This window comes from Grampus griseus (assembly GCF_964374135.1).
Source record: "Grampus griseus genome assembly, chromosome: 13".
NCBI classification, from domain to species: domain Eukaryota; kingdom Metazoa; phylum Chordata; class Mammalia; order Artiodactyla; family Delphinidae; genus Grampus; species Grampus griseus.
The window spans coordinates 54785349-54812622 of record NC_139007.1 but is presented as its reverse complement, the minus strand read 5'-3'; the positions used below and the strand labels follow the sequence as shown (position 1 = coordinate 54812622).

The 27274-nt window shown below is 38.0% G+C and overlaps 1 protein-coding gene across 2 annotated transcripts in view; it reads left to right on the top strand.

Annotated features, from left to right (window-relative positions):
* The window catches only part of PTPRK (protein tyrosine phosphatase receptor type K), a 569144-nt gene extending 555016 nt beyond the window's left edge, over positions 1 to 14128 (top strand). For both annotated transcript variants that reach the window (XM_082669093.1, XM_082669092.1), the window contains 8 exons: positions 978 to 1113; positions 1299 to 1448; positions 2335 to 2508; positions 5363 to 5494; positions 5635 to 5760; positions 8366 to 8529; positions 9059 to 9194; positions 12676 to 14128. In XM_082669093.1, the coding sequence (XP_082525219.1) occupies positions 978 to 1113; positions 1299 to 1448; positions 2335 to 2508; positions 5363 to 5494; positions 5635 to 5760; positions 8366 to 8529; positions 9059 to 9194; positions 12676 to 12729 (1072 nt within the window). In that variant the 3' untranslated portion in view covers positions 12730 to 14128. The remainder of the gene's footprint in view (positions 1 to 977; positions 1114 to 1298; positions 1449 to 2334; positions 2509 to 5362; positions 5495 to 5634; positions 5761 to 8365; positions 8530 to 9058; positions 9195 to 12675) is intronic.
* The last annotated feature ends 13146 nt before the right edge of the window (positions 14129 to 27274 follow it).

The window sequence follows — 27274 nt, the reverse complement described above, 5'->3', positions numbered from 1 at the left end:
AATGGGTTTTCAATTATGGGGTGTCCTGACTTATCATAGAGGTTTACTTTCCTATGAATGGCTTGCTTCAGAAGTGCTCCAAGATTCTCAGATACTCTCTTGAAACAGAAGTGTCATTTTTCTACTTACACTTGGGTATCTGAATTTATGGAAAAGAGGAAGCTAACTACAAAGTGAATTTCCTGTAAAAATCCCAACTATATCTTGTTTGCTCCATTGACTTCTATATATGATTGGAGAAATATTTGTAGAAATATTTCCAGTGGGTAAAACAATCAACAGTGAATTATGATTCAACTACTGAATTAAATACAGTAAGATAGTGGCATCTTTGTGACCTGTTAAGAATTATATTTCATACCTCACAATTCATTTTCATTTTCTCTTTGTATCACCATTCAAATATTCTTTTTACTGTTGGTCTCCTCCCCATTGATAACCGCCATTTTCTTCCCCACCCTCACTATTAACACTTCCCCTGAATTGTGACTCCTCAGATTTTCCATTTAAAGGTTTTGGAATTAATGTTCTTTTGCCTTGACAAGAGTCTGTCTGACTAAGACAGCATTCCTGCATTTTGCCCGAGTGCCCACAACCACGTGAGTGCGAGTCTCTCAGTCTCAGGTGAAAGTTTAAAGCACGAATCCACTCCTTGATCAATTCTACGAGCTTGAAATTTATGTAAAGCGAAGACTGTAAGAGAGCTATGGAACTTGAGTGACATATATACATTATTTTCAAAACACAGTTTGATTTGCAAAGCTTGTATCTTTTCATTTGTTCCAATCCTCAGTTTACACCAAAGTAGATACTCTACATGAAGTTATTTGTTCATTAATAAGCATTTACACAGTAAGTACAAATTATGTCTTATACTTTGTTAAATCAGTTTGATTCCACTTATTTGAAAATCAGAAGGCTCTTTCAATTTTCATAGACATGCTTCCTGCAGTTCTTTAGATCTGTTTATTTTTCAGTGCTGGTGCTGGACGAACTGGTTGTTACATTGTGATTGACATCATGCTGGACATGGCTGAAAGAGAGGGTGTTGTTGACATCTACAACTGTGTCAAAGCCTTAAGATCTCGTCGTATCAATATGGTCCAGACAGAGGTGTGTTGATTGCTGATTAACCTCTAGTGGCCTTTTTTTGTTGTTTGCTTTCCAATAGTTATCAAACTAAATACTAGGTGCTTTTCACATAGAATCAATATTAGCTCATCAAGTCATATAGAAAAAATTCTTTGATGAAAGAACATTTATATTAAATATTATGAAATTTTTCTTTCTTTTGATAGGAACAGTACATTTTTATTCATGATGCCATTTTAGAAGCCTGCTTATGTGGAGAAACTGCCATACCTGTCTGTGAATTTAAAGCTGCATATTTTGATATGATTAGAATAGACTCCCAGACAAACTCTTCACATCTCAAAGATGAATTCCAGGTATTAACTATTTCTACAGCCTCTTTTTTGAACAACTTATTACAATTTATTCTGGGCAGTCTTAATTCTTCTAAGAAACATCTTTCAAGTCAAATTTATAACCTTTGACCCTATTTTAAGTATAATATAATACCCGTCTCTTTCATTATACGTATTATGGAGTCACTTTTGTGTTAATGAGCTCATATCTGCTGTATCTTGAAGGGCAAATGAGTTCAGACTCACGGAAAAGTGCAGGAAAAGGTATCATAAAAGTCAAATTTAGTGGTAATTTGGGTGTGTTTAAAACCTTTTTCCAAATGCAGTCTTATGGATTTTAACCTTCTGTGTTACTCACAACGTGAGATCAAGAACATTAATAATAATAGCTAGAGTTTGTGCTAAATATCGTCTCTCAATAATCCCCAATGTTTTCATTGCCCTTAAAACACCCCTAAAGCTATGTGACTGTGAAGTCAAGAATAACTCTAGAAACCTAATACTTTGATTCTTTGCCCAGTGCTCTTTCCAACATGCAATAGCATGTCTTCAAATATGGCATATTAAAATGTTATTACAAATGATAACTTTATGATGGGTCATCATCATGGGCCATTTTGATTGCATTTTCTTTGGTTAGACAATACATTTTGCAGGTTGCTGTGTTGTTTAGCATCCCTTTCCCTTTTAAGAAGAGGCCCATTGTACAATGTGTGTATTGTTTCTTTGTCACTTCTCTGGCTTCATTAGCTTTAACTACAAAGTCTATCAGCGTGTCATCGTGGCAAATGCCATTGGCTTGCACAAATCCTTCACTTTCTACTTGGCCTCCTAAATGCTTGATAGATCAGTGTTATGCTATTAAATGGGTCACTGTCTTTTAACCTGGGTTCCCTTTTCTTTTCAGACCTTGAATTCAGTCACCCCTCGACTACAAGCTGAGGACTGCAGTATAGCTTGCCTGCCAAGGAACCATGACAAGAACCGTTTCATGGACATGCTGCCACCTGACAGATGTCTGCCTTTTTTAATTACAATTGATGGGGAGAGTAGTAACTACATCAATGCTGCTCTTATGGACGTAAGAGACTGCTCTCTTTGTTAGTGTAAAGTGTCATGAAAAGCTGCAAAATTGATGAACACTGGCTAGTTCTCTTTTCAAGAAAATTTAAATGGCCTAAAAAGGAAAATTGGAAACTTTCATTGAAATACGAATTTTTTTTGGAGAATGATTTTGAATTTCCCTTACAATGATTCTTAGGCACTATAAATTTTAGACTTGACTATAAGTTTGGCACTTGGTTGTCAATTATTAAAAAATTTCTGTACAAGAAATATCTACAGGTGATAGTTTTTATCCTAATTATTTTCAGGAAAGAGAATCATGCTTATCTATTTCGAAGTTTTAAAATCACAGAATGCCATATTCTACTGAAATTGTGTTAGTTTGGAAATTTTTATCTCTGACATTTAGTGTTCCAATAATTTATAGCTAACTTGTTACATTGGTTATTAATTGAGACTAGATATAAATAACTAAGGAAGGCATGGAAGATATCATGTTAACACATCGATCATAATGAAGGAACTCTCTTACCCCACCCCAATCTTCACACTGTAGATGGTAGAGCATGTACTCAGCGTGTTAGCGTCCCATAGACAGAACAGTACAGAAAGAGAATTTTAAATTAGTCTTTGGCCACCTTATTTTGCTTACCTTGGGAAGAAGTAAGAAGCGTTTCAAGTTCAGAATCCTTTTAGTTTATCACCTTCATTCATAAGCATCTCTAGTTTTTGCTCTTTAGTCTATGGAACTGTAGTAAGGAGAAATCAGAAGTTAGGGTTCACTCCTGGGTGACTAATAATGAAGCTTTCTAAGTAATTGCTCCTATCGTGTTTCCAAAATTAGCTTCTGATAGTAAGACTTAGAAAAGCCCACATTCCAATTCTAACTTTCACCCAGTTGCTTTGATCTTTTTTATTCTACAGCGCAGAACAGTTTAAAGGCAAGCTCAAGTAGAAAGATGCCACTCCTGCTGTGACCAGAGTCTTGCCTAGTCATTACTCATATTTCCTGAAATCACATTGGATCCTCATTGTACTTTTTCTTCCAACTTTAATTGTCTGGAAAGGCAAACATACTAAATACAGAGAAAACACACAGAACTTTTTGTTTCTGAGCCAGTTTGGATTTGGATGAAAAAAGGCCGTGTGAAAAAGGGGAAAAGAAAATATTAGGAAAGAATATTGATGAGGCATGTGTTTGAGGCATTTTTTGTCTTTGGCTTTTCTTTCAAATTTTTTCCTAATTTTCAGACTGTTTTCTAGTCAATATGAAGACTGAAGCTTGTATTCTACCTGTTCTTATTCTCTGTTTAATTCCCTGTGATTCAACACAGATATATTTTGTAGTTGAAACTGCCCTGTGGATTTAGTAGTGTGGTTAGGGCTTCAGAAATTTCGGTTCGGTTTGGCTAATAAGAGTGGGCTCACTGGTCAACACTCCCCACTTTCCCTTGCCCTCTACCCCCATCGTAAGGGTCATATACCCTGCGCCATGCCTGTGAAGAATTAGGAGGTAAGGCCAAGGATCCTGTGATTTCAAAGCCTTAGATGTGCTCTTGCACTTAGAGAGGAAGGAACCTCCCCTCCCCTCCCTTGTGACTCAAAAAAGGAATAAAAGGCTTTTAGCCTTCCTTGACTTACTTTCCCATGGAGCAGACGTTTAACTGGAAGGGAAGCTTACTTCTTTCTTCTGATCCTTTCCCATGAGCTTTCATACCCTCTTTAGGAGGGTACTCACCCCAACTGTGGGTGTGACTTTGTAAGGTCTTAAGGTTAAGTAGAAGCAGCTGGTGAATTACTATCTCCTCAGATTTATCCTGAAGTTTTCCATGGAGTGAAACGCTATGGTTAGCAGCATTTCCCAAATGGTGATAGGATCTATGAAGTTTAAAGGTCAATTTCTACACTGGTTTAAGACACTTGAAGGACTTAAAGAGTAGTATGATACAGATGAGTTAGGAGATCACTGACAATTTTTATCATCATTAAAGAAATCCATCTCAGGCAACTGTTTAGTTATAATTTTACAAATCATTAATTTAGTTCATAGAAATATATATTTCATTGTTAGTGCAGATCATTAGTCTGTAGAATGACAGATTGGCCAGATGAGCCTATCCTCTCCTTCTGGAAAGAGATAATGCTCTGTGTCCCAGTCAAGGGGCATTTGGTAAACAAGGAGACATTCCCTCTTATGTGGGCCCAGGACATGCATTGGTTTTACTCTTTGGCACTAGAAAAATCTTAAATGATTGAAACCATCATTCTGCTCATTGATATACATTAGAAATGCCCAGAAAACTATGGAAAGTGGATTGCCTACAAGATGTGTTGATAATGTCGATATAATATAAAAGCACACGAGTTTGAGGCACACGTGGTTTTTCTAATTTGGAGTGGAGGAGAGCCAAACAGTTCCATTCACAGCTGATAGCATTTAGACATAGATAGATACACGGAGACACACATACATGCCAGGGAATTTTATGCCTTTAACCTCTTAGACTTTGGAAGACTGAAACAGCCCAACAGGTACCTCACGAAGGATGTTAGCCTCAAGAAGTTTTCTTTTTTTTTTTTTCTTTTGGTATTTGTGCTATATTTACTTTTATAAACAAAATAAAACAAATTCTTGGCTTAAATTACTGCTGAGGCATCAAAGTCATACAACAGATTGACTGATTACTAGTTGCAGTATATTGCAGTGGTCCAAACCTGTTATTCCAGGGCTTAAGCAGCAGGCTGGCTCCATCTCCATATGAAGCTGTTGTGTCTTACTGGCCCTACACTGAAGTGTGCTGAATCTGTTTGTACAACTAATTATTCATTTGAAGTTCTTATGTTTCCCCATCTCCCTTGTTTTTTCACAGAGCTACAGGCAACCAGCTGCTTTCATCGTCACACAGTACCCTCTGCCAAACACTGTGAAAGACTTCTGGAGATTAGTGTATGATTATGGCTGTACCTCCATTGTGATGTTAAATGAAGTCGACTTGTCCCAGGTTAATGGTTATAGGTTGCTTTTGTGTACTTACGCACAACTTAATAAGGTAGTAATAAAATGGTAAAATCTGCTTTATACTACCCTATTTAGAAAAAATAATGCTCATTTTCTTTTTCTTTCAAAACATTCATCATCTAGGGCTGCCCTCAGTACTGGCCAGAAGAAGGGATGCTACGATATGGCCCTATCCAAGTGGAATGTATGTCTTGTTCAATGGACTGTGATGTGATAAACCGGATTTTTAGGATATGCAATCTAACAAGAGTAAGTCATTAATGATTTTAACTGAGCTGATCCAGAACCAGGTGACCATAATCATGATGGGGTATATTTCCATTCAGACAAAAGAGAGAGTAAAATTAATAAGCTAATAAGCATTATATAATCATTCCCAAAGCTAGTAATCATCTTATGCCTTAGCACTAGAATAAAAATGCATTCTAAAAACAGGAAAGCAGAAATGCTGGAAGCTAGGTTTCCCGGTCAGTTACTAGCCTATTGTAGTCTATATGGAAATCTAAATTCAGATTCCTAGGTTCACGTGAGTTTGATTGTCTGTGCCTGGCCCCTGAGTATAAGTAGACTTATCTCGAGGTTGACTGCATGTTTTATTAGCATTGATAGTCCAACCCAGAAGAGGCATGCCATTGAAAAATAAGAATATAATACTGATGACAGGAGGAAGTGATGTGTCGGACTAGCCATTATAGAAGGGTTCCATGTCACTATTCCAGTTCTGCTTATAAGAGAGGGCCCCAGGCATGAAGGAAAAGATAAATCACAGCCATCACTGATTCTGCTCCTACAGCTCATCTACGATTTCATCTTTCTAAATGTCCCAGCATCTGGCTTTGCCCAGATCTATAGCCAGATCCAGTGCTGCTACCACTGTGCCTTTTCCCAGCAGCTAAGTAGGAACTGTGTCCTTCAGAAGTCTTTCTTTCCTTGACACTTCATGTGTTTTGCCTTCAGTGACAAATTGTGTGGGGTCTCTCCTTCAAAAAACCAAAAAGTACTAATGAAAACTGTTTATATTATGTAACCACATAGCAAGCAGAATTTGAAAAGAAAACAGTAATAACTTCCATGGAATTATGGTCTTTTTAAAGAGCTAGGTTACTCTCTTTTAGAGCAGCAATTCTATGTATATGTCTTGTTTTAAGCGTGTGATTAGAATTGTCATGTTTCAGTGTTTCTCACATCAAAATGGCTATATGTGTTTCTGCTTAACGTCTCTATGTGTATAAGTAGAGAAGAAATTCATATCCAATTCTATTGCTCATTTCAGTGGAGAAAAAAAGGATAACTTCAATCATGTCATAATATTCATGCATATCTTAGATTTTAATTTAAAGGAATCTCATTATGTCTGCACATCTGTTACATTATGGTTCTAGTAATATTTTAGCTGAGAAACCGTAGCTGCTAAACTAAGAAAGTAAGACCTGTCTGTTAATTGAGCTGTTTATATGAAAAATATTCTAGGAACAGGAACTGAAATTTGCGTTACATTTTTTTTTGGTCAGCATATTTATCTTCCTCTATATTTGGTATTCTGGTCCTTACTAGTGCGTGATTTTTCTTTCTGTTCCCATTCTCATTATTTAATATCATTCACCTCACCAAATATTTAGTATGCGCCAACTAGAGGTTGGGTGTTATACTAGATAGTTCCCTGTCCTACCAAAAGATGCATGAGCCCTTGCCATGTGAAGCTTCAGATCTGATGCCTTATGATATGGCTCACTTGTGCATTACAAATTCTTCCTTACATTTTCATATGAAGGTTTATGGTCTTGATTCATTTATTCAACAATACTGTTCTTTGGAAAGTATTTTGCTAGGTTCTAGGGATAGATATTTTAAGGGAAAAAGACTTTCTTGTCCTTAAAGAATTTGTATTTTATCAGGGAAGACAAACATTAAACAACTTATATAATCATTTACAAATAAATGAAATTTTACAGAGAAAAATACAGAGGATTTGAGTGATCTGACATAGCTGGGTGATCAGAGAAGACTTCTTTGAGTTAGTGATATTTAAGTCAAAATTTGAAAAAATTTGTAGGAGCTCTTTGGGCATGGGATATCCAGCTACCTTGGTTTACACAGGACAGGAAGGTTTCCTAGAACACATGAATTTTAGTGCAAAGACCAGAAAAGTCCAAGGCAAACCCAAGACAAGTTGATCACTCTGTTTGGGACTGAGAAAAGCAAGCAAGAAGGAGATGTTCAAGGCGAAGGGGAGAGTATGTGCAAAGTTCCTGAGGCAAGAAATGACTTGATAAATAGATTAAGGGAAGACCAATGTGTCTAGAACTTGAATAGGTTGTTCGAGTAAAGTGAAGTTAGAGAAAGAGGTGGAGCCTTATCATATAGGTATTTTTAAGCCTTGGCAGCAAATTTGGGTTTTATGCTAAGATCATTTGGAAGCCATTAAATCAGGAAGTGACAAGATCATATTTGCATTTAAAAATAATCATGATGCCTTCGGTAAGAATGGTTTGAAAGGAGATCGAAGTTTGTTCAGGGAGACCAACTAAGAAGTGATTATTATGATTTGTGATTGAGAGTGCAATGATGTCAGTGGCAATAAAGAGGAGGTGAATTTGAAAGTTATTTACGAAGTATAAACATAGGAATTGATTATTGGATATGGAGCTTGAGGGAGAATTTTGTATAACTGATAATTCTCATGTAACTTAGAATGTTTCTGCACTGGTATGTACATATTTTGGACTTGCATCAGCTAGATTCAATCCATTGTCAGTGTCATTTATGTCATGGTGTAAATTGATATGAACCTTTTACTTTTTAGTAAAAATTCTAGCCCCAACTCATTTACATAAAAATACTTTTCCCTCTGCAGCCACAGGAAGGTTATCTGATGGTACAGCAGTTTCAGTATCTAGGGTGGGCTTCTCATCGAGAAGTGCCTGGCTCCAAACGGTCATTTTTGAAGCTGATACTGCAGGTGGAAAAATGGCAGGAGGAATGCGAGGACGGAGAGGGCCGAACGATCATCCACTGCCTGTGAGTGTGGCGGCTTGGCTTGGCCACGTGGGGGGCCTTGGTGGTCATTTCCTTATTAGCCTTCACGTCTATGTTAAAGAGTAACCGACTCCCATCTTACAGACCTTGACTAGGCATTCTTTTGAAACAGTCTTCCTGTTTCTTCATTCTATAATTCACTACTAACTTCAACTTTTGTATTTTTTAAATTGATTATCGTATAGTTATTATATAGTTTAAACTCTTTTGAACACTACTCTGAATAACTTTTCCGATTTACACTGTGTACAAATCTATCAAAATCTCAAAGTATCTAGGTTGCAGCCATCTATGCCTGTAACAGGTCCCTAAGTATAAGCTACTAAGTTAATGTCATCCTCAAGTATCTTTCCTTTCTGCTCTTTACACATACATGCACACATGTGAAGCAAAATTAAAACACAAAGGGAAAAAATTTAAAAGATAATGTTTTCTTTTCCCAAACATGATTGTGTGACCTGTGGTCACCAAAAGCTTCGATCTAAAATGCCTTTGCTTTCTTTGCTTTTAGAAATGGTGGTGGGCGAAGTGGCATGTTCTGTGCTATAGGCATCGTTGTTGAAATGGTGAAACGGCAAAATGTTGTCGATGTGTTCCATGCGGTCAAGACGCTAAGGAACAGCAAGCCAAACATGGTGGAAGCCCCGGTGAGTCACAGTCTTGTACACAGAAGGGAGGGTAGAGATTAGTCAATCATATACCTACTTGTTGATTTGACTTGATACACGCATAGTGAATCATATGTATAAATGTGTCTTTGTGGGGACTTTCCTGCCTAATTGATGAACTGCCAAGTGTCCCTCTTTACCCACATAAACGTAATCACATATTGCCTAAGCTGCTAATGATGAAGAAAACTACTTTCATTTAACTTGGGAAATGTGTAGGATTTTTGTTCGTTTCTTCTGAGCAATAAATATTTGCTACAGTAAAATTTGTTAAATGGTTCTATAATAAGAAAATCCTGCTATCTAGGTTTTATTCTTGTTTATTTTTATTTCTTAAACAATATTAACTGGTAAAACATTTTGAGGGATATACTCATAGGTTGCATCTAGCACTTTTTATGTCAGTTTTTTTTGTTTGTTTCTTTGTTTTTTTAATTTATTTTTGGCTGTGTTGGGTCTTTGTTGCTGCGCACGGGCTTTCTCTAGTTGCCTCAAGTGGGAGCTATTCTTCATCACAGTGCGTGGGCTTCTCATTGCGATGGTTTCTCTTGTTGCGGAGCACAGATTCTAGGCATGTGGGCTTTTGTAGCTGCAGCATGCGGGCTCAGTAGTTGTGGCTCGCAGGCTCTAGAGCACAGGCTCAGTCGTTGTGGTGCACGGGCTTAGTTGCTCCACGGCATATGGGATCTTCCCGGGCCAGGGATCAAACCCGTGTCCCCTTCATTGGCAGGCAGATTCTCAACCACTGCGCCACCAGGGAAGCCCTGCATCTAGCACTTTAGACACCCAGAGTTTTTAAAGGGCAAATGAAATTTATTTTAGTCATTATCTATAATTCTTCATTGCTGGTCAAATTATAATTTTTTAAACTATCGCCTTTGACAGTTTTCAGCTTGACCAATTTTAGAACGTAGTTCATGTGATATTATTTGAATTAGCCAGGGCTCACTAAATCACAACACAGATTACAAAATAAGAGCAGGGAGGTAGGTGTATGTAGGAGCTCATCTGGTTGAAGCTGTATGCAGAGGAAGAAAGTTAAACTTCTCTAGCACATTCGACTTCTAAAGTGATGGCTGTGGGTTACACATATGTGCATGGCAGGATAAGGTCAGGGGCAGCTGTGTAGTTTATGCTCACAGAAAAGTAAACCAGGAAAACCAAGACATCATTGTTGCTTGCCCTACATTTATCAAGATGATCAGATAACAAAAGTGAGCAATTCAATAAACCTTTAAAGTATTTTTACCACTTCCTGCTCATGGATTGTTCACACAAGAGGTGCATTGCTTCCTGAGACAAAATCTGAAGTTGCATTTATACCGTTTCACTTTGAAGAACGGTCACAGACTTCTTCCCCTTCTACAAGTCCTCAAAGCCCCTCTACTCCAGCTTATACCTTAGGTATTGCTCTTGTCCCAATAAGATGATATTGGCTTTGACTGGGGTGTTGGCAATGGAGCTGGAGGAAGGGGGGTATAGATTTGAGGGATTTTTGAGGTAGAACTCTGAGGTCTTTTTACAAAATGGGCAGGTAATGGTTAGGTCTTTAAACTCTCTGCTGTCTGAAGAGTTTTTAATGTAAACTCTGCCTCTATCTCTCAGATCAAGTCTTCCAAAATCATCAATAAGATCACTTCTGCCCGCAGCGTTCAAATCGTACTTCCAAATTTAACTCTGATTTCTCACTGTTCCTTAAAAAAAAAAAAGTCTATGATTAAACTCTGCCATTCTAGAACCTTCTTAAGAGTTACTATTTACCTTTACATTCATGTCCCATGAATCCTGACTATACACCCAATTTGTGTTTAATCGAGGTTAATGATTAGTTCAGTGTGCTGTTGAATTGAACTGACGAGTTTGGTAAGAAAATTTAGAGAGTAAACCAAATTGCTAGAGACTGATTAAAGAGATGTAACAGTTCCCAAGCACTTTTTGGTTCTTGAGATGCACTTGCCACAGTGGTAGGCTAATTTAAATCACAGCTACTTGATAATTAGGGTAGGATTGATAAAGACCTCTTGGGGAAAGTTTTTATTTCCCTCATTTATTGCTGGAGACACCTGGAAGTTCTCTTTAGAAATAATATGTGTTTTAGATTGGTCTCTAATTCAGCCTGAATTTTACCCACTTGGACTGAATTGGGAAGATTTTAATACATATTGCAAGTAATAATTTGTAATGCAGTCTGAATTTTTCTAAATTCTTCATAATGGAGCGACACACAGATGGACTGAGAGGAAAGGCAGTTTTAACTCAAAAATTTTTGTTAACCAAGTTGTCTTAAATAAATAAAGGCAGGAGAAATAAATTTTTCTGGTAAAAGTAAGCTCAAAAAAATTTAAGGACCACTAACCATTTTTGAAAAATTTACTTAAATTCTCTGATAGACCAAAAACTGTGTCAAAAATTAAGAATTTGGAGCTTCCCTGGTGGTGCAGTGGTTGAGAGTCCGCCTGCCGATGCAGGGCACACGGGTTCGTGCCCCAGTCCGGGAGGATCCCGCATGCCGCGGAGCGGCTGGGCCCGTGAGCCATGGCCGCTAGGCCTGCGCGTCCGGAGCATGTGCTCCGCAACAGGAGAGGCCACAGCAGTGAGAGGCCCGCGTACCAAAAAAAAAAAAAAAAAAATTGAGAATTTGGATGTTCACGTATGTAAGTCAAATCGTTATGCCGTACACCTTAAACATACAGTACTTTATGTCAATTACATCTCAATAAAATTGGAAGAAGAAATTAAGAATTTGGACTTGTTGAGTGGCAATCTGAAATGACTGGCTTTTTTTTAATAACACTAAGGAAAGTATCTGAAGTGAGGAGAAAAATATTTGCATGTTCACTCTAGGATTATTTATAGTAAAGAAAAAATAAATGCAATATTACAGTCAATCCACATATTAGACTTTTATGAAGTATTAACAGAGGTGTTAAATAACATAAGAAAAGGACACATAACAATGCTAAACAACAGGAAATAAAATATAAAGTTATATCCCCAAACATAGATAAGCAATTAATATTTATTCTAAAGTAATTATTATTTCAACCATGCATAAAAATGGACTGAATTGACACTAAGGTAGTATTTTAAACAGTTGTTTCTGATAACAGATTTATAGAAACTTTTTCTGATTATCTTTTTCTATACTTGGAAATTTTTCTGTACTGATCAGGTATTACTATTATAATCAGATAATACTGAAGATTTTTGTAATTTGATATAAAATATGAGGCAAAGACAACATATCTTTTTACATCAAGTTCCTTTTTCTTAAAAAACAGCAATCATTAGACTCAAATGTAAAATATGCATGCCTAGATGCTAAACTTGTATATAGAAAAAAAATCTGTAATTCTTGAAAAATCTAAATTGAATGCAAGTATTCATTTGATAGCTATTATTCTCCATTCTTCTCCTTTTTCTTAACCTTGCTCCACCCTTTTGTTTTAACATCTTTCAGGAGCAGTACCGTTTCTGCTACGACGTAGCTTTGGAGTACCTGGAGTCATCTTAGTTGGGGGGAGACTTCACAGTGCATCCAAGCAGAGCCCATTCATCTGTTGAGCCAGCAGCTGTTGTACGTGTCACACCTGTGCAGAAAGATTTTAATGTGGGGGGTGGGAGGCTTTTACATTTGAGAGGTAAAAGTATTTTTCTTATGAAGTTGTGTATCTTAATAAAAAGGACTCAGTTTCTATTACTGTATGAAAGCATCAACATTTCGTGCCACATAAATTTTATTTAATAAGAAGCAGATTCAAATGAGAACTTCTCAGTGTTTGTCCAGTGAACATGCAGCCTTTTCTCTCCTGCTTTGGTAGAGCAGCCACCACGTGTTGCATGAATTAATACTTTCTATGTGGCATTTTTCTCCCTTTTTCAGATAAAAGATGTTAAATCTTTCAAGGAAGAAGAAAGAAAAGCTGTGCAAATTCATAGGAAAGTTCATTTTTTAATGTTTCAAGTGTAGCAGATCTCTATATAAATATATAAATATATATAACTGGCTTATTTTCCTTTAATGTGCAATGATGGCTGGATCATTTAAAGTTCTTTTTAGAAAACAACATAAGCCAAAGACTCAAGTGTAAATATGTCTATATGGAGAAAGCACATTATATTTATTGGTTACTTACATTCCTTTTTTGATGGCTAAACTACTACCACCACACAATCATTTTTTTTTCTGAAGAAAGCTTTTTCTTTCACTAAAATCAACTGTAAACAATTTTTGTAGATTATTTTTTGTATGTTTAGTGTAAGTAGAGGATAAACTTTTTATTCATAAACGAGGAAGCAATGTTCTTTATAGTGAATCTCTTGTGTACATGCTTGTGAATTAAATTTATGTAAAACACCTTGGCAATTGGGTCTTTTAATGTAGGACCAAATTTAAGCATTTTGCTGGCAATATAATTTTCCACAATTTCCTTAGGTCAGTAATGGTTTGGTGATCATATATGAGAATTGCACACATTCAAAGGCCTTGCTGATGACTTGCATAATGTTGAACATAACCTTTAAGCAGAATTTAAATTTTAAAGGAATTGGTCTTTTCAGCCTATGACCAAGCACTGGTCAAGAAATCAAGATGGCAACATTTATGCTTTCAAGGTCAAGTGTTAGCAAACTGTAAACTGTCAAGGTGAACCAGTGTTTCTTTGGGTTCTGAGCATAGGAAGTGTGAACAAATTGATGCCAGAATCCTGTTTTGTGCATCATCGTGGGATTCTCAAGTGAACCTTTCTAAATGTGGTCTTGTACACATGCTCCGTGTAGCTGTAACTTCATATCATCAGCTTGCAGTTTGTTATTGACTAAAGCATTCCAGTATCCTCTTTCTAGATTGCCAGTTCATGACATGGTGCTTATGAAGATTTAATTAAAGTAAGAGTGAAATAAAATTTTTATAATTACAACAGTTATTGTTTGCACATCATTTTCTCCCCTTAATTTTCATACCTTCACTCCCAAATAAATACCTTATTCTCATTGATACAAGTAGACCACATAAAATGTATTAAAAGTAAAACTTGGGACTTCCCTGGCAGTCCAGTGGTTAAGACTCCACGCTTCCCCTGCAGGGGGTGTGGGTTCAATCCCTGGTGGGGGAACTAAGATCCTACATGCTGTGTGGCACAGCCAAAACAAAAAACAAAAAACTGATGTCCAAACAGTAATTTCTTTCACTTTTTTTCTTTAAATTGAATTTCAAAAACTCCAAATGAGTGGAAAGAAAAAAAGGCCAGGGGATTGACATTGATTTTTTTTTTTTGAGTTACTATATTTATATGTTACTATCCCTTTATATACATTTCCTTATTTCTTCCTTATAACAAACTTGACAGATAGTAATTGTCATCCTTATTTTACCAATGTTAAAATTGAAGCTGAGAAGGTAAATGATTTGTCAACAGATTTAAATCTGAGTCTGCTTTAGCAGCTCGCTCTCTTCCAGTAAACACCTGCTTCCCTGACGGCAAGGGAAACTTGGCACTTCATTCTTCTTGTTCCTTTGATTTTCTCATAAAGTATTATCTTTATGGGTATCTTCAAACTCCCACTTGCTGTGTACATTATTAGAACATTTGTGACTTCCATTAGTAAGAATTTAGATAAGAGAACTTATCGTTTCCTAGGAAAACTAATTTTCATTTAAACACGGATGCATTTAACAAAAAATCCACAAACTCACTCAAGATTGCATTACCCAGTGATGTTCGTGATGTTAACTGAAGGATTCTGCTTTGCAGCATGACCCTGATTTCATATCTGTTCACAGGATTAAACCCACACGTAACCAAAATCACCATGAATACCGCTGACCACAAAACTCAGAGGTCCGTGTGGCCTCCAAAATTCAAGCAAAGGACAAAAAGAGTCCTCTTTTTCTCTAACAGAAAATAAAAATATCATGCTTTGTTCAGGTACCACCACAGAGGCCAGTGCATCTGGAGACAACTGTACTGGGGGAGGAGGGTGGGATGCTAAATCTGTTTTTCTTAATACTCTTATTCAAAAATTCATACTTTATACCGTTGTGGAGAGTCCCTTGCATGGCCATGTCCCACTCAGCTGTGTCCCTTTAGGCAGGAGATGTCTTGGTAGAACTCTTAAAATGTGCTCTGCTTTTCACAGTTAAAGGCCTCCTATCTGTATGTCATTTATTCCTTAAATGGCTGTCATGACGTGGAATTTTATAGATCCCCTTCCTCTGTATTATCACAAGGGAAATGTTGGAAGTGGGTGGGCAGAGACACACAGCAACTGGGGATTCGAGTTTTAACCAATCTTGAAAATAAGTGTTAACCTTCTTGTCTGTGCTGCCTAGCCTTTTTCTAATATTTAGTCTTTGAAGAAAGGGAAGGATTTTGCATGAATGTGTTGCAGCCAGATGATCTCTGACATTGAGAGATAAACAAAAAAGAAGATATTTCTGACTGGACCAGTAGGGAGAGGAGACGTGTTTACCTCTCTACTGATGTGCTCATTCAGTATTCACCTCACGATCTCTTGGGTTCCAGGTCCTCATGTAATAAGCCTGGAGATCAGACATCAACAGCTGCTCCCTCTCAAATCTGCTCTGTTGCCAGAAAATGGTGTCCGTAAAAAATGTTCCCGGCATATTATTTCATAAAGTCTCCCTGCAGCTTAGGGAGGCTTGGAGTGGGAGAGATATTATCTGAATTTGTTCACAGCTCTGGTCTATTCAAGCGGTCTGCAGAGTATTAGAAAATTCTCTCTCTGAAACTAAAAAGAAAAGCTCTGTCTTGGGATCTGCTTTAAGTAAGCTATCAGTGGCTTCTGGAATATAAATTGTCCAAAAATCAATGGAAATGTGGTAGATCTATAACACTTCCGAACTTCCAGCTTCCTCCAAAGTGAATTGAAATGCTAACCTGGAAGATAACAAACACCAGAGAGACAGTGTTGTTATCAAATCCCGAAAGAAACCACTGGAAGGGGTTTCTAAACTGTTGAAGCAAACATAAAGTCCCTGTTGAATATCTGAAAGCTCTTTCTTTAATGTTCAGATCTGCTTGGGGGTGGGGGGGAATGGTAGGGAGATTTTATGACAGATACTATCTCTCGTGATGCACTTGCCAGTTGTAGAAAAGGAGCTACGATACCTGAAATCTAACCCAGAAAATTGTGTGCTGATTTATTCTGATGTAGTTGTGTTCATTTCAACTTAGCCTTATTAGTCTTATCAGTTTTATCAGTCTTAATTCAGACAGAGGAAATATAGCATTTAAGACAAAAATACAAACCCTCAGTACTTAGATGCAATCTATGTGGATATAGAATATGAAGAATAAAAATATCTAAATTGAATCACCAATGAGTTATTTCCTTAAATAGATGTTTGAATGTACAGACGGACAAAGGCCATGTGTTCCTACTTCGTTGCATGGTCTAAGAGATAAAATCAAACTGGAAAAGTAGAGAAAACAAAATCGTCATGGCATCCACTTGTTATTTGTTGAGAAAGAGGAGATGCCTGCGGAGCCGGCGGGTATTGTGAGTGAGAGAATTAGGCCAGGTATATTTCAGAATGGTCATTCAGGTTGTATTATTACAACAGACATCTTCAGTGTATGGATTTCTAGTAGGGGTATTTTTCATCTCAACAAAAATATATCTGCTTCCCATTTTTACTAAAACACATATTCCTTTTGGTCCATTTGGCTTTTTCCTACTTTTTTTTTTTTTTTTTTTTTTTTTGCGGTATGCAGGCCTCCCACTGTTGTGGCCTCCCCCGCCGCGGAGCACAGGCTCTGGACGCACAGGCTCAGCGGCCATGGCTCACGGGCCCAGCCGCTCCACGGCATGTGGGATCTTCCCGGACCTGGGCACGAACCCGTGTCCCTTGCATTGGCAGGCAGACTCTCAACCACTGCGCCACCAGGGAAGCCTGGCTTTTTCCTACTTTTGACTGAAATATGGATAGTAGATATTCTGCCATCTTCAGCTCTACTACAAGAAACACAATAGCATGAAACTGATGATAAATGACAACTGTTGTTTGACATGGGGACAAGAGGCAACGATGTGGGGAGGCCGACTCCCACTTGGACCCGAAAGCACAAGTGATGCCCAAAGAGAACGCTCCTCATCTCCCAGCAGTGTTCGCCGCATGAGAATATGGCCCAACAGTGTCTCATCTCTCAAGAGGATGTGGAAATCTAAACTTTTATGTGAACTCCTAAAAATTTTGAATATTAGCAACCAGTTAAATTCAAAAACAAAAATATACCTCTGGCCCAACTCTGTGAAAAACAAAACCTGTCAGAAGGCTGCATCTGGTTGTCTAAGTTTGTGACCTCCATTGTAGAATAATTGTTGTTTTACTGTTCTGACTTTCTAAAAATGTGTTTTAGAGAAACATGAGTTGTAGTTGTCTCTGAATAGATATCATAACTTTTTCATACTTGTTCTTGGTTTCCTATTTACCTTATTTTCTCACATATTTTTCTGTTTTAAAAATATATGTCGTTGAATCTTAACTCTTAAGATGAAGAAAAACAAGGTCGATGTCCCCGCTCCCTCCTACCTGGACTAAATTCAGAAGAGCATATTTCAGAAAGTAATTCACACATTTCACCTAATAAGCACCCCCAAAATGATGACTAGAAAATAATTCTTCTGGAGATAATAGTACTGAGAGCTCAAAAGGGGAGCCCTTGTTCTGTGAGCCATGGGATAGCCTGAACTGTTTTAGCACAAGTGCAGTAAAGCATCTGTGGAAGCACCACACTCCAGATTGTGATGGTACATGCTGACTTACCTGGCAGGTGCAAAACATTTTGGGCTCTTGCCAGCCCACAGTGGGAACCTGAACTCCAGTTCCATAAATCTAATTACCTGGCGCACAGTCAGCAGACTGGATTTCTCTTCACCTTCATGTTATATTCTTGGAATGATAGTGAGTAAGTATTTGTTAATTGCTTGCTTTCCAGTGTCAAGTTCTGTATTGCCTGAGTGCTCAAATGTGGTCATTGAGGAAAAAAATACCTTCACATAAGAAATCCACATGAAATCATGGATGTTGCAGGGATATTAGAGATTATCAAATCCAATGCCTTTATTGTTAAGTTTAAGAAATTAAAACCTAGAGGAGTCATATGTCTATCAGTAAAGGGTCAGATAATAAATATTTTAAGTTTTGCCCACCATTGGTCTTCGTTACCTTTGTCGTTAGACCTTCCTAAGAGAATGGCTAAAGGAAATTCTTCAAACAAAAAAAGAAATAATAAATTAAAAAAAGGAAATTTCAAGCATCAGAAAGGAAGAACAGTGGAAAGAGCAGAATTATGGGTATATACAATAGAATATCCCTTTCCCCATGTATGTGTTTTATAAATTATATTTGATTATTGAACCAAAAATTACAATACCATCTGACATTCAAGAAAGTAATATTTTAAAGTAGGAAAGAAAAAGGGATCTAAATAGAAGTAAGGTTTCCAGACTTTACTGTAAGTGGTAAAATAATGATACCACTAGATTATAATGTCATATATTTATACTGTAATGGCCAGAGAAACCACTGAGAAAACTACACCAAGAGACACACTCAAAAACACTATATATGAATGAAGATAAAATCTTAAAACATGTTTACACAACACACAGAAATTAAGGAAAGCAAAACTGGAATAAGAACCAGAGAAAAACAATAATGAAAAGGCAGATTTAAGTGCTAACATACCATACTCAACAGAGAGAGTACAAAAACAGTAAAATTATAAACAAATATGTCATGAATTTTACATAAACATTTTCAACAAAATATTAGCAAACTGAATCCAATAAAGTAAAAAGAAATGATGCACATAAACAAGTGGGATGATTTCCATGTATGCAAGGCTGGTTCAACATTTGAAAATCAATCAATGTTATGCATCATATATCAACAAGCTAAAGGAAAAAAAACGTGATTATATTAATTTGAAAAACCATTTGATAAAATCCAACACTCATGCATGATAAAAACTCTCTAGAAGGGAACTTCTTCAACTTGATAACATCTAAAAAATATTTACAGCTAACTTCATAAAAAATAGTGTAAGACTGAATGCTTTCTCCCTAATCCTGAGAACAAGGCAAGTAAAATATCACTATTTTATTCAACACAGTACTGGAATTTCTAGCTTGCAATAAGGCAAGAAAAAGAAACAAAAGCCATACAAATTTGAAATATAAAATAAAACTTTTCCTGTTTACAGATGGCATGATTATGTAGAAAATCCCAAAGAACCTACAAAAATCCTAGAACAAATAAGTGAGTTAATTCACAAGATACAAGATCAACACAAGAATTTCAACTGCATTCTTATACATTAAAAATAAAAGTTATGAAACTGAATAACAATACCATTTATAATTGCTCCTAAGAAAATGAAATACACAGATATACACTTATCAAAACATGTACAGGATTTACATGCTGAAAATTACAAAATTCTGATAAAAGGAATCAAAGTATACCTAGACAAATGGAGAGATATATTTGTTCAGGGATTGGAAGATTCAACATAGTAAAAATGTCAGTTCTTTTCAACTGATCTATAGGTTTAATGTAGTTTCTATAAAAAATTTTCTAAAAAAAGTTTTTTTAGATATAGACAAGCTTATTCTAAAACGCATATGGAAAGGCATAGCTAAAATAGCTAAATAATCTTGACAAAGAATAAAAATGTGTGGGGGAGGGAATCATTCCATCCAATACTGAGGCATCTATATTGCTATATTAATCGGAAGAGGGCAGTATTGGTTTTAGAAAAAAAATAGAAGATTTTCTGGATTTAGGACTAAGCAGAGTTCTTAGACTTAGCCCCCAAAACATGATTCCTATAACTAAAAATTGATAATTTGGGCCTCATCACAATTAAATAGTTTGCTCTGTGAAAACCCATGTGAAGAGGATGAAGGCCACGATTAGAAGAAAATATTTACAAATTATATATCCAGTAAAAGGACCAGCATCTAGAATATATAAAGAACTCTCAAAACTCAACAGTAAAAAAACCCACAATTTTAAAATGTGCCAAAGACATGAACAGACACCTCACTGAAGAGGATATACAGATAACAAGCTTATTGGAAAGATGTTCAACATTGGTAGCCATTGGGGAAATGGGTATCATAATGAGCGTCACTGCACATGCATCAGAATGGCTAAGACAAACCTTAATGACAACATCAAACACCAAAAGTTAGTGAGGTTGCAGGGAAACTGGACCAGGCATATATAGCTGATAGAATGGCAGAGCCATTCTGGAAGAGCATGACAGATTCTTATAAAACTGAACATGCAATAACATACAACCCAGAAATTATGCTCCTAGGCATTTATCCCAGAAGAATGAAAACTTAATGTTCACACATGAATATTCATAGCAGCTTTATTTGTAATAACCCAAAACTGGAAACAGCCCAGAGAGCCTATACCAGGTAAGTGGTTAAACAAACTGTGGTACATCCCTACTATGAAGCACTACTCAGCAATAAAAAATAAAAAACTACTGATATAGGCAACAACTTGAAAGAATCTCCAGGGAATTATAATAAGTGAAAAAAGCCAATCCCAGTAGGGTATATGCTAAAAAGCCAATCCCAATAAGGTATATGCTATATGATTCCACTTACATAACATTTTGAAATGACAGAATTTTAGAAATGGAGAATATATTACTTGTTACCAAAAATTAGGAATGTGGGTGTGGTGGGTGAATGGGAGGTGAGTGCGGTTATAAAAGGGCAACATAAAGGATCCTTGTGGTAATGGAACCATTTGGTATCTTATCTGTGGTGGTGGGTGAATGACCCTACATATGTGACAAAATTGGACGATATTTCAAGTGACCTGGCTAGCTGCAGATAATAAGGGAAAGAGTCCTTTCAATCCAAGACCCCAAAATAGGAAGAAACTGGATGTGTACAGGGAAGAGAAAGTGGCCAGTGAGGCTGGCGCCCACTGAGCAGAGTAGTACAATGTGAGGTCAGCAAGAGTGGTCCACGGCATGTGGGCTTAGTAAACCAGAGCCAAGAGTTTGGATATATTATTCATCTTTGTCCTCCATTCTCTCCACCCTCACAGTGTAAAATTCATGGCTTAACGCATTGTATTACACATGGCAGATTTCAATAAATGTTTATTAGGTGTAATTTAAGCCAGATCTAGAATCTAAGCGTCGTTTTCCTTCTGTTTTCCTCACAACATCATACAGTGTCTCTGATTCTAAAAAAAAAAAGCAGACAAATAAATGAAACCCACAGGCATCTGCTCCTGGGAACTCTCCAGGATTTTCCTTTGAGTACACGAAGTAGCTCATTCCCCTGAGTACTTTGGCACTTCATACGTAGTATTCATGAGTTCAATGAGCTGTTTAGTGAGTAATTTGACTCTGGACCATGAGAAACAGAAAATAAATCTGGGTCTAAGGAGACTATGGCAATTCATCCAGTTCAATATCACTGATGGAATATAAGCAAAATCTTCCTCCATTCCAGTCCAAACACATAAATGACAGCAACATATAAACATATAAGCGCAGAGGCTACTATGAAAACTGGAAATGAAAATCTCATCAATCAGAAATGGAAAGGCTTTCCTAAAAGGTATATAGAACGCAACAGCAGCAAGTAGGGGCTGAAACCGTGTAACCTGCGGGTGTCAGGGAAGATGGGCTAGCCCCAAACTGAAGGCACAGGGCTGACTGTGGGCTCTTGGACCACACTGTGTCTGCATATTGGAGCCTGAACTGTATCAGGGCAGGAGAAGAACAGCCTGCCCTTGACTGAAAGATGGCATCACCCACCTATACCTAATAGAGACTCAAAGTCGAGAAACATGTTACTTACTCTGGGTAAGAATCCTGAGATTGTATTAGATTCTTAAGGCTGTTGTAACAAATTACCACAAACCAGGTGGCTTAAAACAACAGAAGCATATTGTCTCAGTACCGGAGGTTGGAAGTCTGAAAATGAAGTGTAGGCCAGGCCATATGCTCTCTGACATCTATAGGGGAGAATCCTTCCTTGCATATACTAGCTTCTGGTGGGTTATCAGCAATCCTTAACACCCCTTGTCTTGCAGCTGCATTACTCTAATCTCTACCCACATCTTCACATGGTATTTCCTCCCGTGTCTCTTCTCTTATGAAACCGGTCATGTTGGATTAAGGGCTCCCCTTACTACAGTACGACCTCATTTTAACTTAACTAATTGCATTTGCAATGACCCTATTTCCAAATAAGTTCATATTCTGAGGTACTGGAGGTTAGGACTTCAACATGTCTTTGTGGAAGACACAGTTCAAGCCACAACACACAGCAATAGATAATTAACACACCCAGCCAAACTATGCAAGTGAAAGGGGGGAATGAAGATATTTTCAGACATAGTCATCCCATAACAGTGATGTATACAGAACTGCATCTGCAGTGGTTACTGCTAGACTATCCTTTTTTACATATTTATGTATGCATAAAATATGGTTTTATTGGACTTTAAATATTATATAAATGTTATAGTGTGGGTATCCTGCTGCTGCTTCCTGTTTTTCACTTGTTATATTCTTGAGATTTACTTACTTTGGAATGCTGGTTCAATTTTTTAAATTTCTATATGGTATTTGATTGTAGACATATAACCTATTTTATCAAAGTTTTCTCTCATGGAGGAATGTATGTTATTCTCTATTTGCCTTTCAAGAGTGCATATTTTTCTCTACTGATCTTTTAAGAGTCATCCTCTGCCCTTGTCTACCTAGCTGTGTGTCCTGGGAAGCTGACCTCTTAGGACAGCATCACTGATACTCCCTTGCTCTCTGACTTAGTGCTGGGTTTGGCCAAGGCCAGGCACCAGTGGGAGAGCAGGTGGCAGGAGGACAGTGTGATGGTGCTTTCCCCCTGCTGGTCCACATTTTTTATAGTGGCTGCCCTCTACCAACATTTTGGAGGGCAACATTTCACCTCCGACTTCAGCTCTCCAAATTCTAGTAACACTGCTTCATCCTTCGGGTCTCAAGCTGATAATGACTTTCATCCCTTTCTACTTCCTGGGTGCTTTACCAATCTTTGTTGGTCCCCTAACCTTGCTAAAACTTGTAAAGAGTCTTTTTTTAAAATTTTTCAATTTACTGTTTGACTATACCATCTATTTCTTGTCCAAATCTTGACTGATACACTAACTGGTTCCAGAAGTTGCCCTAAGACACAGTCCATCAAATTGGATTACAGAATTAGGTCATTTATACATTTGATGAGTGTGTGGATGAACTCTTCACCAAGGGGAAATGGGACCTTGGTAATATGAGGCAAACAATAGCTGTTATCTTTATTAAAACAAATCTGCCTCTGGCATGTGATATGTGCCTACTGAACTAGCAAATGTCTTTCCTTTAGTTTCCATCAGCAAGTATAACCTGCAACATCTCACCTTTGCCCAGGGGTTCAGCAGTACACCTTTGCTGTCTTTTATCAAAGCAATGTCTGATCTTTGTCATATTATAATCTAGACTAGAGCAGTGATCCTCACCAAGTGTCATTTGTGAACTGGTTTCTGGTCCATGTTTCTTACGTGTTCCCAATGAATTAGGGAGCTTGCACCAGAATGTGAACTATGGCACTAAGTACACTGTTCTGTTCAGCTGACAATTTTTTCTTAGCAAGACTTTTTCGATGAGGGAGCAGTGCATTGATTTACATTCTGGTATAAGCTCTTTTCATCATTGTCACAGACCATGGCTTTGAATAGCTGATATTCTGGTCTGGGGGGGACCTTGATTACCTTGACATGGAACAGGATATCATGTTGGGACATCAGGAAGAAACTAATAACCAGATGCCTTAGGAAGAAAAAGCGTAGCTGAGGAAGGGAGGCAACGATGTGAAAGTTCACAGACCTCTGATGTTATGAAGTTTCTAGTAGGACAATGGTATAAAAACATCAAGACATTCCCTCTTAAATGAGAGACAAGTTGCCTCACTTTGCACAGCCCACAGTGGAAAGAGCCCTAGGACTTAGCTTATCTAAGGCATTATATTTGGGCATACTGCTCTGATCCACCTACAAGGTAACTTGTAAGGCTTCCTGTTGCAAGAGATATGTGGAGCAAGAGAGGGTCTGCAGCAGGTCCAAGCTTTTATACAAGGTGACCTGCCACTTAGGCCTATGACCCAGAAGACCAAGTGGTACTTGAAAAATGTATGGCAGAAAGGGATGAAGTATGTGCCAGCAATAATAACATCACAAAGCAGATCCCTGAGGTTTTGGAAGGAAGCCTATTTCCTCTTCTGCCAACCACTATTTTCCAGTGGCAAAGCTGCTTTGTGTTTACTACTAGGCTCTAATAGAAAAGGAACAGCCCAATATGGTGTAGAACACCACGTGACGCTAAGAATGGACTATAAGAATGTCTACCATCGGGGCTCCCCTGGTGGCGCAGTGGTTGAGAGTCCGCCTGCCGATGCAGGGGACACGGGTTCGTGCCCTGGTCCGGGAGGATCCCATATGCCGCGGAGCGGCTGGGCCCCTGAGCCAATGGCCGCTGAGCCTGCGCGTCCGGAGCCTGTGCTCCGCAATGGGAGAGGCCACAGCAGTGAGAGGCCCGCGTACCGCAAAAAAAAAAAAAAAAAAAAAATGTAAATGGTTGGGGGAAAAAAATCAAAAGAAAAATAAGAGTTTATAACATGCAAACACTATCTGAGATTCAAATTTCAGTGTCTCTATGTACTTACTTTTCACACTACATTGACAAAGCCTAAAATATTCACCAACTGGCCCGTTATAGAAAAAATTTGTTGACTCTGATCTGGAAGCCTGGAAACTATGTTGCCCAAAATTCCTAGTAGATTAGATCCCACTAATGAGAGGTTCTCATAGGAGATTTAGAAGGAAGAAAAGAAGCAGAAGGTAGTTTTCTCCTATGAGGTGTTAGGAAACATCATGAGCTTTGGCAAACAGCTGATAGGAGGTGTCACTAGCAGCTTCTAGGCTTCCTCTTGTGAATTAGCCACAAAGGTCCAGCAGAGATCACAAGGGACTCCTGTACTTTATCGTATCCTGAATTTGAATGGCATTTTCCCCTAGGCTTCACTCTTCCCACCCTTCCAAAGACTTGTGTGGGCTTTGCATTCCCATATTTAATTCCTTCTTCCTGGAAGTACCTACATTAAGTATTTCTGATCTTCTACCCAAACCTTTCTGAGCCAATAAGAAAAGTACTGAATCACTGAGAGAAAGAGAGTAACTAGCACATAGCTGCTGCCATAACTGGAATTATGTGTTCTGTGAGAGCATATGATAAAGGAATTCTTACCTATTCTGAGAAATCAGGTAAAGTTTCCCTGAGGAAGTGAAGACTGATCTTAGATCTGAAAGAATAAGAATTAACCAGGCAAAGGACTGGAACTTTCAGGCCAGAGGAAGTGTTATAGGAATGAGAGCTGGTATGCAAATAACACTTTAGAACGAAGAATATGGTGCTATAAAGAGAAAAATGCCAGTAGGACTGAAACTTCGAGAGCAACATGCAAGAGAAAGCTGGACAGAGAGAGAGAGAAAGGCCATATAATGCAGAAGCTTCTAGGCTGTGTTAAGGATTAGTGTCTTTCTCCCATGAACTATGGGAAACATTTTCGTGACCTCTGTTGGTCACGAAAACTTTATGAAAGAGATGACATGAGAGATGGGATTCACTAGCGGGTGGAAGAGTGGTGAGAGAGGAGGGCACTCCAACAATGGCACAAGACATCTTAGTGAATTGTATATCAGCCAGTGTAGCTGGAGCAGAGTATAGTGGAGATTAATTTAAAGACAAAGTGGAGAACCTACCATTGCAAGGGTTTTAATTTAATTTTGTCGTCAATGAAACATTATTCAGACAACCATAACGACACTTCTGGGGATGGTTTTTGTAGTAAACAAACTGAAATATCCAATTTGAATTTAGGTTGAGAAATACTGCTGGCTTTTGTTAATGATAGTGTTTTTGTGGTTCTTGAAATGAGACGAGGCTTAAAGATACAGGAAATTGGTGGCTTTGGTAAAGACTTTACATTGTTTCATATTAACAAGAGCTGCTGCGGGGGGTTCAAAGGAAATAGGTTATGGCACTTTTTAATACTAGATGAGTAACTGCCACATCTCCTAGACTGTGTCTTCAGTATCCAGCACTGGCAATCTTATCTCATGAAGAAGGCAAGAAAAGGATGCTAATTGAAATTTGACACACAGGTCTTGAGAGACATGCGCACAAGCAGTTTATTGGAGAACAGCATACGAGAGGGGTGAAGAAAGCAGGATTGAGCAGAGGGAAAAGTTTAACCATGGTGCAGTTGCAACAGAGCTGGGATGGCCCTTCAGAGTTGCAGGTTGCCCCGACTGAGGCAAAGAGGTTAGGTTTTGTACCCTGCATCAACCAGTCACTGGCACCAGGCTACCCAGAGGGAAGGGACGTAACCTTGGATGAGGAAGCTTCCACTAACCAAGGGTAATTCTCAGAGAAGCGTTCAGCTAAGAGCTGTCAATAGTCAACACTTCTGACAACTGGGGAATGGGCACATAGGCTTCGAGGAGGGGCCTGGGAGGTACGCCGCAGCATTTATTACAGTTTACCCCTGTGTGTCTCTTGTATCCATTTACTTCACATAATGAATTCATCCTATCTGAAATCAGCTCTTCCAGGATTCTGGTTGGCCTCTGTTACCGGGAAAACATGCAAGAGAACAGTTAACAGCACAAACTGAAGACCCCACTGCTGCAGCTAAGTTCAGGGATATACATCATCTCCCTCCTTTACTACTCATTCTGGATTTACCTCACCATTGACTAGCTCTCTCCTGGTTTTGATGGCTTATGTGGTTGAGTGATGCAGACTCTTATCCATGAGGGATGAGAGCCCCTAGTCCTGTGCATTTCCCAAGCAATAACTGCTGTACTTGACTATTTACTGTCAATAATGAACATAGGAGAACCAATAGATGCCCCAGTGGACCACTTGGATGCCAAATGAATTCTTCCCTGTCCCAATTATGAACCAGCAGCCTTG